This window comes from Amblyomma americanum, chromosome 8, assembly GCF_052857255.1.
Source record: "Amblyomma americanum isolate KBUSLIRL-KWMA chromosome 8, ASM5285725v1, whole genome shotgun sequence".
Taxonomy (NCBI): Eukaryota; Metazoa; Arthropoda; class Arachnida; order Ixodida; family Ixodidae; genus Amblyomma; species Amblyomma americanum.
Window position 1 is genome coordinate 894,058 of NC_135504.1, and position 15,127 is coordinate 909,184.

Sequence of the window (15,127 nt, forward strand, 5' to 3'; positions counted from 1 at the left end):
TTTTAGAGGCTTTTAACCTTTAGTTATTGGCTGGTATAAACAGCAAATACGTTTATGGATGCTTTATATTACAGCGAATTCTTGAAAAGTGAAATGTGAGCAACAAAAACTGCTAGAAGAGCCACAAGTTTCGGTTTCGAGATCTAAAAGCGTGTTGTGCGATCAGTTTAATCATGAATGTTTTCAACTGTCTATCGTGATTTTTGTCGCAACTTTTAGTTTGCTAAGTACGGAATATATCTTTTTAATTATTCTACAGTGTTACGTTTATGGTTTATATGGGTTTAACGTCCCAAAGCGACTCAGGCTATGAGAGACGCCGCACTGAAGGGCTCCGGAAATTTTGACCACCTGGGGTTCTTTAACGTGTACCGACATCGCACAGTACACGGGCCTCTAGATTTTCGCCTCCATCGAAATTCGACCGCCGTGGCCGGGATCGAGCCCGCGTCTTTCGGGCCAGCAGCCGAGCGCCATAACCACTCAGCCACTGCGGCGGCTCTCTACAGTCAAATGGATAATCAAATGGATAATCTGGCTACCAGAGGGCGCTGAAATCAGAAGATTAAAACACATAGGAACAAGGATGACGGAAAAATTTTCAGCAAAGCACGTGGTACATAATTTATCGAAGGAGGATAGACCGGTTACAGCAATAGCTTCACTTGAGCAAGGAGAGTGGGAAAGGGCAGAGAAGAAGGTTCCTAGTGGCACATCAACAGGACCAGATGGTATCCCGATTATGTTGATAAAGAAGTTAGGACCAAAATCCAAGCAAACATTAATACAGGTAGTGAACAAAATGATAGTGGATGAGAAAGTTCCCGATGAATGGCGATTAAGTAGAATGAACATGATATATAAGGGAAAGGGGGACAAAGCAGACGTAAGTAACTATCGCCCCATAACAGTGACATCTGTGGTTTACAGGGTGGTGATGCAAATTATAAAGGATAGACTGCAGGCTTGGGTGGAGAACGAGGGGGTGTTAGGGGAACTACAGAATGGGTTCCGGAAACAAAGGAGGTTGGAGGACAATCTATTTTCATTGACACAGTGTATAGAAATTGCGGAAAAGGAACATAGGCCCTTATTGCTAGCATTTCTGGATATTAGGGGAGCCTATGACAACGTTACTCAGGAGCATTTGTGGGACATATTGGGCACATTGGATGTGGAAAATGGAGTAATTAATCTTTTAAAAGATATATATATATATAGAGGTAACAGAGTGCTCATAAAATGGGAAAAAAATGTATCAGGGCCTGTAGAGATACAGCGGGGGCTTAGACAAAAATGTCCTCTGTCCCCTTTGTTGTTCATGTTGTACCTGCAAGGTTTGGAGGCCAAGCTAGAGGGGAGCGGACTAGGTTTCAACCTATCTTTTTTCAAACAAGGGGAATTGATTAAACAGACATTACCGGGACTAATATATGCGGACGATATAGTGATAATGGCTGACAACAAGGAAGACCTGCAGAAGTTGTTAGACATATATGCAGTACAGAGGGAGATAGATTAGGCTTCAAGTATAGTAAGGAAAAATCTGCAGTCATGACATTTAATGAAGAGGGCGCCGAGCATAGAATACAGGAGTTCGTGCTAAAAGTAGTGAATGAGTACAAGTATCTTGGGGTGTGGATAAATAACAGTGTTGAGTATCTGACAGAGCATGAAAAATATGTAATGAATAAAGCTAGTAGGAATGCAGCTGTCATGAAAAATAGGGCACTGTGGAATTACAATAGGTATGAGGTGGTAAGAGGGATCTGGAAAGGGGTGATGGTCCCTAGCCTGACCTTCGGGAATGCGGTCCTGTGTATGAGGCCAGATGTTCAAGCAAGGCTGGAAATTAGGCAAGGGGGGTAGGGAGGTTAGCTTTGGGAGCACATGGCAATACACCAAATCAGGGGGTACAGGGTGATATGGGATGGGCGTCTTTCGAGAGCAGAGAGGCTAGCAGTAAGATAGCATTTGAGGAACGATTGAGAAGGATGGAGGAAAAGCGGTGGGCTGGGAAAGTTTTCAGATACCTGTATATAAAGAATGTTGACACGAAATGGAGAAAGTGAACTAGAAAATTGACAAGCAAATATCTGGACAGCAGTAAGGGGGCAAATCGGCAATTATCGGTTAAGAAGAAGGTTAAAGGAACAGAGAGAGCTTTGTGGAAAACAGGGATGCTGACGAAATCGGCACTAGAAACACCGGACCTTTAAACAGGAAATTGTCAATGAAAATATCTATGATAATTGTAGGGGAAGTTCTTTGTTGTTTGAGGCCAGGACTGGAGTTTTGCGGGCTAAGAAGTATAGAGTCAGGTACCAGGAGATAGACACTTTGTGCATTGCGTGCGGAGAGGAGGAGGAAACAGCTGAACACTTGATACTTTTCTGTAAAGGGCTTCACCCTACAGTGGAAGGCAGCGGGGCTGACTTACCCAAAGCATTGGGGTTTAGGGATAGTGAAGGGAAAGTGGATTTTAAGAGGTTAGAAGTAACCAAGCGAAGGTTATCTGATTGGTGGCTAAAAGCAAGACAGGAGTAAAATTTCACAAGACATGGCTAGGTGGCTTGAGCCACCGCCCGATGTAAAGGGTTCAGCCGTATCCATCCATCCATCCATCCATCCATCCATCCATCCATAAAAAACAAGATTAAAAGGTTAAAGAAACAAAGAGCTCTGCGGAAAACATGGATGCTGACGAAATCAGCACTGGGAACATAGATTTTTTAAGCAGGAAATTGCCAAAGAAAATATCTATGATAATTGTAGGGGAAGCTCTTTGTTGTTTGAGGCCAGGACGGGAGGTTTGCGGACTAAGACATATAGAGTCAGGTACCACGAGATAGACACGTTATGCGTTGCGTGCGGAGAGGAGGAGGAAACGGCTGAACACTTGATACTTTTCTGTAAAGGGCTTCACCCTGCAGTGGAAAGCAGCGGGGCTGATTTATCCAAGGCATTGGGGTTTAAGGACAGTGAAGGGAAAGTAGATTTTAAGTCGGTAGAAATAACCAAGCGAAGGTTATCTGATTGGTGGCTAAAATCAAGAGAGTAGTAAAATTTCATAAATCATGGCTAGGTGGCTTGAGACACCGCCCGATTTAAAGAGTTCAACCGTATCCATCCATTCATCCATCCAGCATGGTGGCTGCTGCCATCACCCAGTTTCAAAGGGGATCCACTTCTACCTTCCATCCAGGTCCGGTTTCGAAAGCTGAAAGCGGCTTAATTATAATGGCCAACCCATATTGTTACTGGTTCTCCTTCCTAATGCTTGCTTCTAACAGCAATTGGTTTTTTGTACTAATTAATTCGAACCTTATAATTGAGTTCCATGTCTCTCCTGCCTGGTGTAAGCAATAACTGTTTTTCAAAATTTCAGTTGAACGTTAATGTACTCGCTAGCCAAATAAATGCAGTTAACAATGTAACGAACTTTCGCTTCTCGTACATCATTCCTTTCGGGCTTCAACATACATTCTCAGATGCGACATATTCACCAATAAAATAACAGCTCCTATATATGTTCGCTCGATACATATACAGGCAGAAATCAGCCCCCGTTTCAGCTTTGTACTGGTTCTCAAGTGATGGAAAGAGTAATTTAAAGGGACCATGGTGGACGCCTTAATGGTTTCATTGCAGGGACTGCGGCTGATTGCCATTAGCCATTATCTGACAACTGCTCATGAATATATAGCGGCCGCCTTCGGTCGTCATTCCGTAAAAGGTTCAACTTTTCTTGCAAATACATAGACAGTTTTCTGCCATGTGCCATTTTCAGAAATGATAACCCTGATCACATGGCAGAAAACTGTCTCTATGTATTTGCAAGAAAAGTTGAACCTTTTACGGAATGACGATCCTTTTGCTGTTAAGAATTCTGGTGAAATCATAGAGTTTGTACGGAACTGGCCTGGTGGAAGTATTAACGCATTTTCAGTGGATATTAAGGATCTAATTATTCGTTGCCAAATGACAAGGTGCTTTGCTGTGTTGAGGATTATATTGAAGATTTCGGATGTGTTGCCTTCCAACCAAAACGCGGCGGGTATATCAGTGGCCGACTTCCTGGAGCTTTTAGCATTTTACTTGAAATCAGCCTTTATAAACTGGAAAGGAAAACCATACCTTCAAAAAGATGGAATATGTATCGGATCATGCTTGGTCCGTTTTAAGTAACTTGTTTCTATCCCAACTTGACAAGACTGTTATTAGTCGCCTTAATAGAAAGGACGTCATGAAAATCTTTAGATTTGTTGATGATTTCCTAATCCTTGTTAACACTTACTCTGGCTCACTAAAGTCAAAGGCCGTAGGCATTTTATCAATCATGAAGCATTGTTTTGAACCACTTGTTTTAACCACTGAATTTCCAGTAAATGACTCTATCAGGTTTTTAGACCTCAAATTCATCTTTCATCCTAGTCATATTTGCTGGGCCTACCAGCCTCGTAGTAACGAGCATATATTACCCTATCATTCTGCACATTCCAAACTAGTAAAAAGAGCCATTGTCAACATGTGTTTTCAGAACTACCTGAGAAAATCATGTGCGCACAGGATGTATGAAAGTTTTAAGGAGCAGACCAAAAGGCTGACTGATGCTGGGTACTTCGATGATGTTCAGGTGTCTATTGCCGAGAAGCTTCTAAGAAAACTGAATGCAGATCAATGCCAACCGGCCTCGATGCTCGGTGAAAGGAAGCGCTTTGCTGTATTGCCATATTTGCATCAGATTTCTCACAATCTGAAAAGAACTGGACAGCGTGCAAACGCAACTGTCGTATTTTCGGCACCAAAGAAACTTGCCTCATTGTGCAAGATTGGAAAAACCAACAACAGAACACGTGGATGCACGACTCGTCATCAGAAGCTGTATGTGACATGCTTTGAAGGTGTCGTATACAAAATACCGTTATTGTGCAGGGGCCATTACATCGGCCAGACGGGGAGGTGCCTCAATCAGCGATTGATGGAACACGCACGCGACGTCAAGAACGGGAAAGAGAAATCACTTGTTGACCACATTCGTTCATGCGCATCAAAAACATGCAAACCAATTTTTGAAAAAACTGCTGTGCTAGCAAAAAGTAGCAACATGACCACACGATTAATAATTGAAGCTGAAAGGATAAATGCTTCGGGTGAGACATGTGTAAGCATTCCCTCTATCTTTCTATGTGATAAAGAACTCTTGTTTCTGAGGCAACGGTACTGTTAGCACTGGTGATGACGTGTCTTTGATGTACATATATATGTTGCATGTGTGAAATAAAATTTGTTGGAAGTTAGCGCTCGTGTTGTTCGTTTCTTCTGTGTCCTGTCTACTCTGCGCTATATTCTCCTGCTTGATAATGCACCAACAAGCCCAAAAAGCCACGCTTTTGAACATTTAATTAGATGTAGTTGTCCTCGGTATCACTTTAAAATGGGTGGCTACAGTCTTGTTCTTCACAGCATCCAATGTTTGTAGTAACGGTCTACAGCCAAAAGAAATTCTGCTCACTACTGGTTCCGGCTCCTTCCGCAGAAAATACCTTTGAATGCATAGCTTCGTTTCTTGATGAGCACCAGCCCCAAATTAGCGAGGAATTTACTGGCAGGCGAGGTGGTGCGCAACGTCTTGAACACGAAAGGTGCACAGGACAGAGGCGCAGTCTGTGTTTAGAGCGCGGAGTGCGGCACACAGCAAACCAGCATGGTCAGCACTACTTGTTCCGTGGACAAGACTATAAAATCAAGCTAGGCAGAGACATGAGTGTGTGAAACAAAAAAGATGCAAATGCACACTGTCACGCAGTCCTCAACTCGCTGTGAGATGCTGTCGCCAACAATGCTTTGCACAGTGCTGCTGACATTGGTGTGCAACAGTCGCAGTGGAAAGGAGGGGACAAATTGAGCTGCCCCTCCTTTTCTCCTCTCCTCGTTCGCACTTGTGGCACTGTTTTAGATAAAACCTGATGTATTGCTGAAAAGGACGCACATGACATGCACAACGAATTACAGACAGTAGCATATGTTACCACAACTCAAAACAGGGATTTCCCAGAAGAGCCAAGACACATTTAACACAACTTGTGGACAGTTTTATTTGCACAAAACGCCACTCAAAGGAGGGGAGGTCACTTTTAAAGACATGGCACACTGCATGGAAGTGAGCTAACTGCTACCAAGAGGAATAAAAAAAAAATAGTCCTCCACCTTTATGTGAACTCCCATGCAGAAAAATAAACACGCATCAAAGCACGATCGTCCATTGGGCATGCATCCCCCCTTCCCCACAGGGGGCACGGCATAAGGCCCATGCCATATACATGCGGTCGTAAACCTACGTCACACTAGGAAGTAACAAAACACTTTAGAAACTTTGCATGTTCACAAAATAAAAATCGTGTGAAGTGCACACGTGCACTACCCAGTTCAAACTTGCAGCCTGCATGTACACAGATGCACATAACATGTTCAAAATAGCATTTCAGGTGCATCACTGTTCTAAGTAATGGAGTGGTTGCTAGTGAACTCCGTAAATAGCCAAACGTCGCTGAAAGTAATTCATGCAAAAAAAAAAAAATGCTCCCTAAGATTTGTTGAAGAATGAGCCATCAACATGCCATGACCCCAAAATCTGTTTTCAAAATGATAATCATGTTCTAAAGCAAGAAAGAAAACATTCTCCTCGAAATGCATGCATGCATCTGCAATATAGTTTGTGAGATCTGACCGGCACGAATGCATAACCACACACACGCACGCACGCACGCACGCACGCACACAAACACACACACACACACACACACACGTTTAACAAAGCACTGCTACATTTATGACACACTGAAAATACAAAATTGGGCACAAATGTTGCAAAATATTACTCACAAACTGCCCGCTTTGCTACCCTGATTGCACAAGGAAAACAAAATATTCCTTCATCCTGTGAACGCTGAGTGCTGTTGCCCAGCAGCTGTTCAACTGGAAGCATCTCCTGTGCCAGCTGCACCGTCTCTTATCCAGGGACCTCCTTTCTGGCTGACAAGTGCACCTGGCAACCATGGCTGCTTTCAAAGACACTGCTGAGAGAGCTTAATGCCAGGCAGGCAACGCATCAGGCAATCTGACAAGAACACCACTTCTCCAGGTGTGCGCCTGAACAGCCAAGCATTCAGCCATTTTAGGAAAGGCACAGCATGGCCAACACCTCAAAGAGCTTGGCTGATGTGCCATCATCAGCAAGTTCCAGTCTGGGCCACTTACAAGCTAAAACACTGCAGCCAAGCTCCAGTCTGAGGATGACGTGTTAAGGTGGTGACACCACACGGGGTGTACGATGTCAGCACCCCACTGGCTGGTCAGCTACTATCAGCAATGGTTTGATTTTTGTCTCTGGCAGCCATAGCACTGGTATGAGTGGAATCCAAAGAGCGCTGACTTCTTGGGGTCGTGCCAACCGAACCTTCAGCACAAGACAGATTTGGCTCGCAGTAGCACACACTGGACCCAGTCAAGCCTGAGTGCATCCAAAATAACAACAACTGCAGCAGAGGAATCACCACTAGTAGAGAAATCTAGCCCAAGTCCATTTCCTTTTTCTTTCTTTTTATCCTCTAACAATACGACCATAAACAAAATACAGAGCTGTCTGGGCAGGAACAGGGCCTGAAGAGGCTCTTCAGAACGACCGGACACCAGCGAACCGCCTGAACTCTTCGTAGGTGACCCAGAATGTGAAAGACCATGGTGCCTGTTGGGGAAGAGCATGCGTGCTACAAGTTACAACAAGAGGTAAAGAGTGCATACATACCAACAAGTGATGCTGCTTCACATTCATCCATCTGCCAACAAACTTTCGCAAGAAAAATGACAACACTAGTCCTATCGTTCTTCCCAGGTTCCAGTACGTCTTCCTATCTGTGCACATACTTTGCATAGAAAGCTCTGCCTAATGTTCCCTACACATGACACTGCCCTGCATCAGAATTCACCATTACATGAGCTACAGCACTTCGCATGACAACTCCGGACGGCTCAGGAAAGGCAGCCTATGCAGTTATATTGACAAGCTGTGCGATTTTAGAGTGTTAGCTGCCTTAGCGTCGGTTCATGTTTTGTCCTAATTATGCTGTGTTGTCACTATGGGACAAAAAATATACTCGATCCATTTCTTGTAAACCTTGCCATGAAATCTTGTCCGAAGGCTTACTACAACTTCATAGAGGGACACAGCCACAAAAACGTGCTTGAGGCTGTACAAATAGGTCCTTCACTTCGCAATGCAAGATACAAAAGGATATTTTTTTTTTTTCCTGTGCAGAAAGGACACCATTCTACTGACCGCTGCCTCTCAAGGCTCACCTGCATACTGGCAGCCATATCATGGCATTCAAAACTGTCTTTCACGGGTGCCATTTTGACCTTTCCAGCCTGTCTGCTTTTTACACCTGCCGCTACGCATCCCTCCCTGGGCATCGTTCAGTGCACCTGCTGTAGGCATGGTGGATCACTAGATTCTTTATTCCGGCTGTTTTGTCCTCTTTTAGAACCTAGCTGACTTCCATCCCGGCAGTCTTTATTCTCCCGATCAGAGCTGCCTCGGAAACTGCACGTTTTGCCCATAAGACAACGAACATGTGGGTTGATAAAGTAGTTGTTACTCTTGGACAGAGGCACATGGGCTCAGTAGCCGCATTTAGATAAATGAGATAGCAGCACACCGTATCACGCCAACAGAAGAGTGCTAATCTGCCCGGAAGGGGTAGAATAGAGACAGGTTTGCCCCTCCTCCTCCCGCTATACAACAGCTCTTCAGGGGCCACCATCCCACCTGACTCGATGGGGTACGTGTCGGCCTCGCGAGATAGATACCCACTATCATATTCATGTAAACGCAGCTGGTGCGAGGCGGATGCCCGCCGGCATCTATCGTGCAGTTTTATTAGCCCCCTGTCCTTTCCCCCCTTTTCTTTCACCTCCCTCTACACTTGCGGTCGTTCTCATTTCCACTGGCTGCAGCTTATACAGCATCCTTCCTTTCTGCACTTCATCTTCCCCTCTTTTTCCACCTAGGCACGGCAACTCAGGTCGGAATGAAATGTGGACAGCGCCAGTGAACAAATGGGAACATTTTGCCTGTATACTTTGATTTGCAGTGTATACAACTAGCCTGATTCATGTTTTGGGACAAAAAGTCTACTGAAGTACATATACATAAACTGGTTGTAAAGGGGTGATATGTATGAATGCGCATTTGCGTATCATTCCGGCCTGACTGTAGGTGAGCGAAATAAACTTGTTTCTCCATGGCTCGCTCTGCATCTGCAGCGAACAATACGGCAATGCCTACATTGGAAAGGGCTCGCGTTCATCGCTTCAGCGCCCAGCCCCCGCACCACATACCAATACACCTGAATCTGGGAGAGCATTGGGTAGAGTCTAATATATGGACCTACACAAGATGCGAATCGTCATGCATGACCATTCTCAGGCGCTCATTAGGGATATGCAGGCAACAGTGCTTCTCATCTGGTCCTAATTTAGCGAAACCTTACATGTGCTGTACATAATCGAATGCTGCCCTTGGCTACCATGAAAGCAGCACCTATTCAGAGAACAATGCTGGACATTTCTAGCAACCTAGTGGTTATTTCTTATTGTAACCCTTACTCGCGACATTTCTCCAAAGGACAGAACAAGCTGTGCAGCCCTCCCGCCATGTGCAGCGAGGAAACTCTAGTGTGCCCCCCTCTCAGCCTTTATCCGAACGGAAACAGAATTCTAATCGTCACCTCACTCCAAGTCCTCGGCCTTGACCTGCATGATACCGGATCTGCAAGCCCCTGCCTTCACATAGCACGCCAGAAGGCGTCCCAAATGCTGCATCTCATCCGCCGCATTTCACAGAAGTCAGGTGGTGCCGTGTCCACCATCGCCCGCCTCCTCATGTTTTGTGCTACAGCCACGATTGATTCACCAAGCACAATTACAGCACATGACACGCGCAGAGTGGGATCGCTTGGAATCGATCAGTCAGGCAGCAATGCGTGCTATTATGAGCCTCCCACAAATTACCCAAAATCACGCCCTCCAGGCCGAGGTGCAAATAAACATGCTTGACGAACTGATTCATCAGGGTCGCCAAGCACAGTGTACAAAGTGCCGTAATATCCCTGAAGCCGCAGATCTTGCAAAGTATACGAAAGATGGCTCTGTGTTGCCTATTGTTTCCTGCTCGTCACAACCGCTGTGGCTTTACCAGCAAGTCACAGTCGATCATCCTATGACCCGCATACAGTCATGGTCCGTTGGCCACCTGAGTGAGTCCAGTGTGGGGATGGACGACATCTCGTCTATGACTGAAACTTCACTACGGCGACAAGTAGCGCATGTCGACGCTAGTGTGAGCGAAGATCATGTGACCACAGCTATCACTTCCCCTGCATTACTACCAGATATGGCAACATGCTCATATGCTTGCTCCCCTGCCTCGCCATCGACACAGGCAGAGCTGTTGGCCATTCAGGACACATTAAGCATCCTCTGTCCAATCTTGCCACCTAGAAGCCACCTATCCTCGCACTGACTTATTGGCACAGCTAATTCAGGACATGATTGAAAAATTCTCCCTCATGGTATGTGTATCATGGATTTATCGAGACGCCAACCCCACACAAGCTTTGGTGGATGCAGCAAGTCACGAATCAGCTCTTCCACGTCCCCTTCAAGCGGCCCCAGCCTCTCCGGTGACAATATTCCTTCAAGAAAAAGAAAACCTCCGGTGCGCCATGCGAGCACTTCTCCCACCGTGTGGCACCGGCCTCCCTGGCGGCCTTGCATGCTGGGAAGAGGTCGAAGGTTAAGTCTCCGTGTCGCCCTCACCCCAGCGGTAACCTGGTCTTGGGCCGGCACAGTACCCTGCCCCTTTCAGTGACTGTTGCCCCTTCTGTCCTGTCTGCGAGGCGGACACAAAACACTTGCTTTGGACCTGCCTCTCTCTTAGCGTGGCAGAAACACCTGCTCTGGTGCGGACCACGTCCACCAGGTGTAGAAGAATGGCTTTTTGGGCCATTCTACCGCACTTGAATCTTCGAGAGTCCAGTGTGTACCTATATGCCAGCAAGCACACAGTTGTAATAAAACCTCTTACAACAGAAGTGTAATTGCAACACAATTGGTCTCTAGTGGACACAAAGCAAATACGAATTCAGCATGTCATAACTTTCCAGAGGTTGCACCCGGCATCCGCTCAGGATTTTTCCATTGCTCAATTACTTCGAAGGTTTTTAGTTTACGACGACTCATGGCTGTTTCGCAGTTCCTTCGGAATCGCCAAGAAAACAGTTTGTCAGGACAGCTGCAGGACAATCAGTTCAATCAAAGCAAGCTGTAAAAAAATTGTGGCTCCAATCCATGCTGTGAAGGTGTTTGGACAGCGAAGCTATGCTGCTTGCATTCAATTTTTAGCCTGGAGTTTTTTGCTTATGACGACACAAAAATGCAACCGTAATCTTTACAGAACCCGGGTTCGAACCCGACTGCGGCTGCCGCGTTTCGATGGAGACGAAAAGCACCCTTGTGCTGTGCAATGTCAGTGCACATTAAAGATCCACAGGTGGTCGAAATCGTTTTCTCTCTTCTTATCTTCTTCCACTCCCTCCCTTCCGTTATGTGCCCATGGTTCTGGTGTCCACCAATATATGTGAGACAGTTACTGTGTCGTTTACTTTCCTGCAAACTAATTTTCATTTTCATCTTTACCAGGAAAGACATGCCGGGACAAGGAACCTGCTTTGCACTGTTTGCAGGTGCCCCAACATGCTTTGCACTGTTTGCAAGTGCAGTTATCATACATTATGTGCTTTGCACTTCACACAAGGGCTTCCAGTGATGTCAACACCTTTGAAGCAGCTGCCAACAATAGTTGTAATTGCCTGCAGCGTCTATCCAGATATGTGAGACGGGTCATTTCCCTGCACGACAGTGGGTGTGGTTTGGGTGTCCACCAAGATATGTGGCACAGGCATCCTTTCCTTAACATTCTGGTGGACCCCTTGGCAACATGCTGCCGAAGCTGAAGTTTTTCCAAGTTTATTTAGCTGTATTTTAAAATTATTTATTTCTTTTTTTATTTTTTCACAACTTTAAAATTTTTCTCCTTCATGATTCCTGCGTGTTGCAGTGTTGTCAGAGTTGAGGGAACAGCAGGATAGCAGGATGCCTTGCCGGGCAGACAATTTGAGGAAAGGCAATGACGCCTGTTGCACATATCTTGGTCTTCATGTTTACTGCTCAATGCTGAACTTTCATGCAGCTACGCATCATTGTGGTGAAATTTTGTAATGGCCAAGCGCCAGAGATGTACAGGGTCACTATCCAGATAGTACCATCTGAACAGAAACCCCCGTTTGCGAACGCGTGGTTAGCAAGCACGACTGCTAAGCATCAAGAGAAGCAGTAGGAGTGAGCCAGAATGTTCGAGTGCAGTTCAGCCAGTTGGGAGGAATATCCCCCCAATCAGCCGGCGAGGGGAGCCCCGACCTCCTCGGGGTGCGTTTTTTTCATTCCATTTACCTGATGGTTTAACTACTGCCTCGTCCAAGATGACCACCTTAACATTATCATTAATGCATCAACACGCATTTAAGCAGAAAACAGTCACTCTGTACTTGTCATTCATCAATTCCTGGGAGCCCTCATACCACTCTTGGCACAGTAGTGAAGCTGCCCTACGATGGCAGGTGCTGCCGCCGGTGGGGTTTGTGCGATCCAGGTTGCTCTTTCTGAGCGAGCTCTCATAACACCAATACTCAATTAACTGCCGCCACCTGCCATGGTGAGCAGGTTATGACGACGCCACAAGATCATGTGACCTAAGCTGCTTCTCTGGGGATTTTTCGCCCTTGGTCAACGTAAGCCGATGCTGGCTTTTCTGCAACATGGGCTCCACAACGCTGTCGAAAACTATTAGCCAGCTAGTATGCAGCTACAGAACTGAATCACCTGGCCTCCAGACCACTATGCCCACACCAACTACTACTACCGCACCCAGAATAGCGATACGAAGGAGAGACAGCAAGGAGGATGACAGAGAGGCTGCACTGACAAGTTGGCTTAAAAGCTTTACACGTCCACTGTGCCCTCCGCTATGTCTGCCACTGAAGCAGGTGTATTCCATGTAACGACCTTGATTTAATCAACTCATTTGAAATTTGGCTAAGCCACAACTGCAATGAGCCAATGCAACGCATAGCGTGATCTCCATCACAAATGCAGCAGTGTCCGCAGCTTTTACTTTTGTACAGCCACACCACAGTGGGAAAGCATTTGCACATAGTAAAGAAGGACACCACTGGTTTGCTTGCATCAAGTCAACCGCAGATGCGCAGCGGGGCAGAAAAAAGCAGCTCTGGCGATGCAAGGCCTCTGAGCGAGCTGTAGCAGAGGAGAGGACTAACCATGCGCGCCCAGATGGGGAAGAAGCCCTTGTAGAGAGCCTTGAACCCCTCGCCCTGAACAGTCTTGAGGAGGCAGTCCAGGGGCGAGTTGTACAGCAGACCCCTGCACACACAACAGGCAGCTTCACTAACTTCAAGCTCTGCAGTGCACGCCAAACCAGTACAACCTCTATAATTCCAACACGGTTAATTCGAAATCATGAATAATGCAAAAGATATCTACACTCCCATAACTTCTAATGTGAATTTCACCAGATAATTTGAAGCGGCAGCCTGCAACAGCCTCGTTAATTCGAATATCTGGGGTGCTATGCGGGAAAGTCCAATCCCGATTTTTTAACAAACCGGTGAAGCAAAGGCTTCGTGGAGCCATGAGGCAGCGCCGCAGAGTGATGCCAAGGCTTCAGTGCCCTAGCCTCCCAGCACCAGTACTTGCCTGCACCGTTTCTCTGAGCCACCCATGGAGGTTCCTTTAGGTACCAGCGGTACCTTTCTTTTCAGAGAAATGACCCGCCCAAATTGGGGGTCAACCTATGTGCGGACGGGTAGTATATGCCCTGTGCTGGCACCCATTGTTGGCAGGACACATGGGGCTCCAGGCGCCAAAAAATGCTGTTACTTCGTATACAAATTGGTTCGGTTAAAGAAAATGCTAATTGCGCGCCGTTTACCCGGCTTGCTCACGCTGGCGATCGCTGCCTCGGACAAGTGGTAGGCATTGCAATAGCAAACTTGCAACTCTTCTGATGATCTCCTAGTCGTGTGTTGTGCCGCAATCCATTTGCTGTTCGGTTTGCTGTTAGTCAGTTGGGTCACACGAGAGCGTACAACACAGGATGGAGCGCCATTTTTTCAACCTCCACTGGCTTTACACTGTTGTCCCCATCATGCCGCCCCTCGGGTAACTGCAAACCAAAGTGCAGCGGCAGGACAAAGCTGGGGGGCACTGACACATTTGGAGGCAACTTTTTTTCTTTTGGCCAGAGTTGGGGGACCGACTTTTACACAGTAGTATACTGCAATTTGTCCAATAAAGGCAGTACATTCTCATAACAAAATTTTTTTCCTGGGTCCCATTTTTCATTTCTACTCAGTTAATGTAAAAACAAGGTAAATACGAATATTTCTCGCAGTCACAATGTCTGAATTATCCGAAGGTACAAATTAACGAATGGCCCCACCCAAAATTGATGGAAACCGTTTGCATTGTGATAAATTTGTTTGCCCAAAATCAGTTCTGCGGTTGTCTGCTTTTAAGATAAAAACTGTGTAGCAATTACAATTTTTCCGAAAAATATCAGATGCACTCTCGGGACTGTTGGTGAAGAAATGCTGCCGAATGATAAAGGCCTTCACAGTGCGATGCGGTAGCAGTGGAGCCTCCTCAGCATGCGTGAAGAGGGAGCACAAACTGCTACGAGGAAGCGGATGGAAAGCCCCGCTGCTACGGTCAGGGCACCTGGCTGCAGAGCCATGCTTTGGAGCAGACGGAAAGCGAAAGGTGCTGTGCGATGCCAGTGCCCGTTGAAGATCCCAGGTCGTCAAAATTAATCACGGCCCTTCACTGCGGCGGAACACGTTTCGCTTCAGGACACTGACTTCCACAATTTACAATTTACAACCGTCGGCGCCAGAATGGTGATAAACCTTTGGTGAGAAAACAAAAAGACCAG

At 46.2% G+C, this 15,127-nt stretch overlaps 1 protein-coding gene across 2 annotated transcripts in view; it reads right to left on the reverse strand.

Annotated features, from left to right (window-relative positions):
• Window positions 1-6,073: 6,073 nt before the first annotated feature.
• Ucp4A (Uncoupling protein 4A) overlaps window positions 6,074-15,127 on the reverse strand; it is a 34,095-nt gene continuing 25,041 nt past the window's right edge. Inside the window, exons 9-10 of one of the 2 annotated variants that reach the window (XM_077633617.1) lie at window positions 13,455-13,557; window positions 6,074-7,459 (exon numbers count right to left, since the gene is read on the reverse strand). In XM_077633617.1, coding sequence (XP_077489743.1) covers window positions 7,337-7,459; window positions 13,455-13,557 — 226 coding nt within the window. In that variant the 3' untranslated portion in view covers window positions 6,074-7,336. Of the gene's footprint in view, window positions 7,748-13,454; window positions 13,558-15,127 lie in introns of both variants that reach the window. The other variant, XM_077633618.1, reaches the window with a different exon arrangement.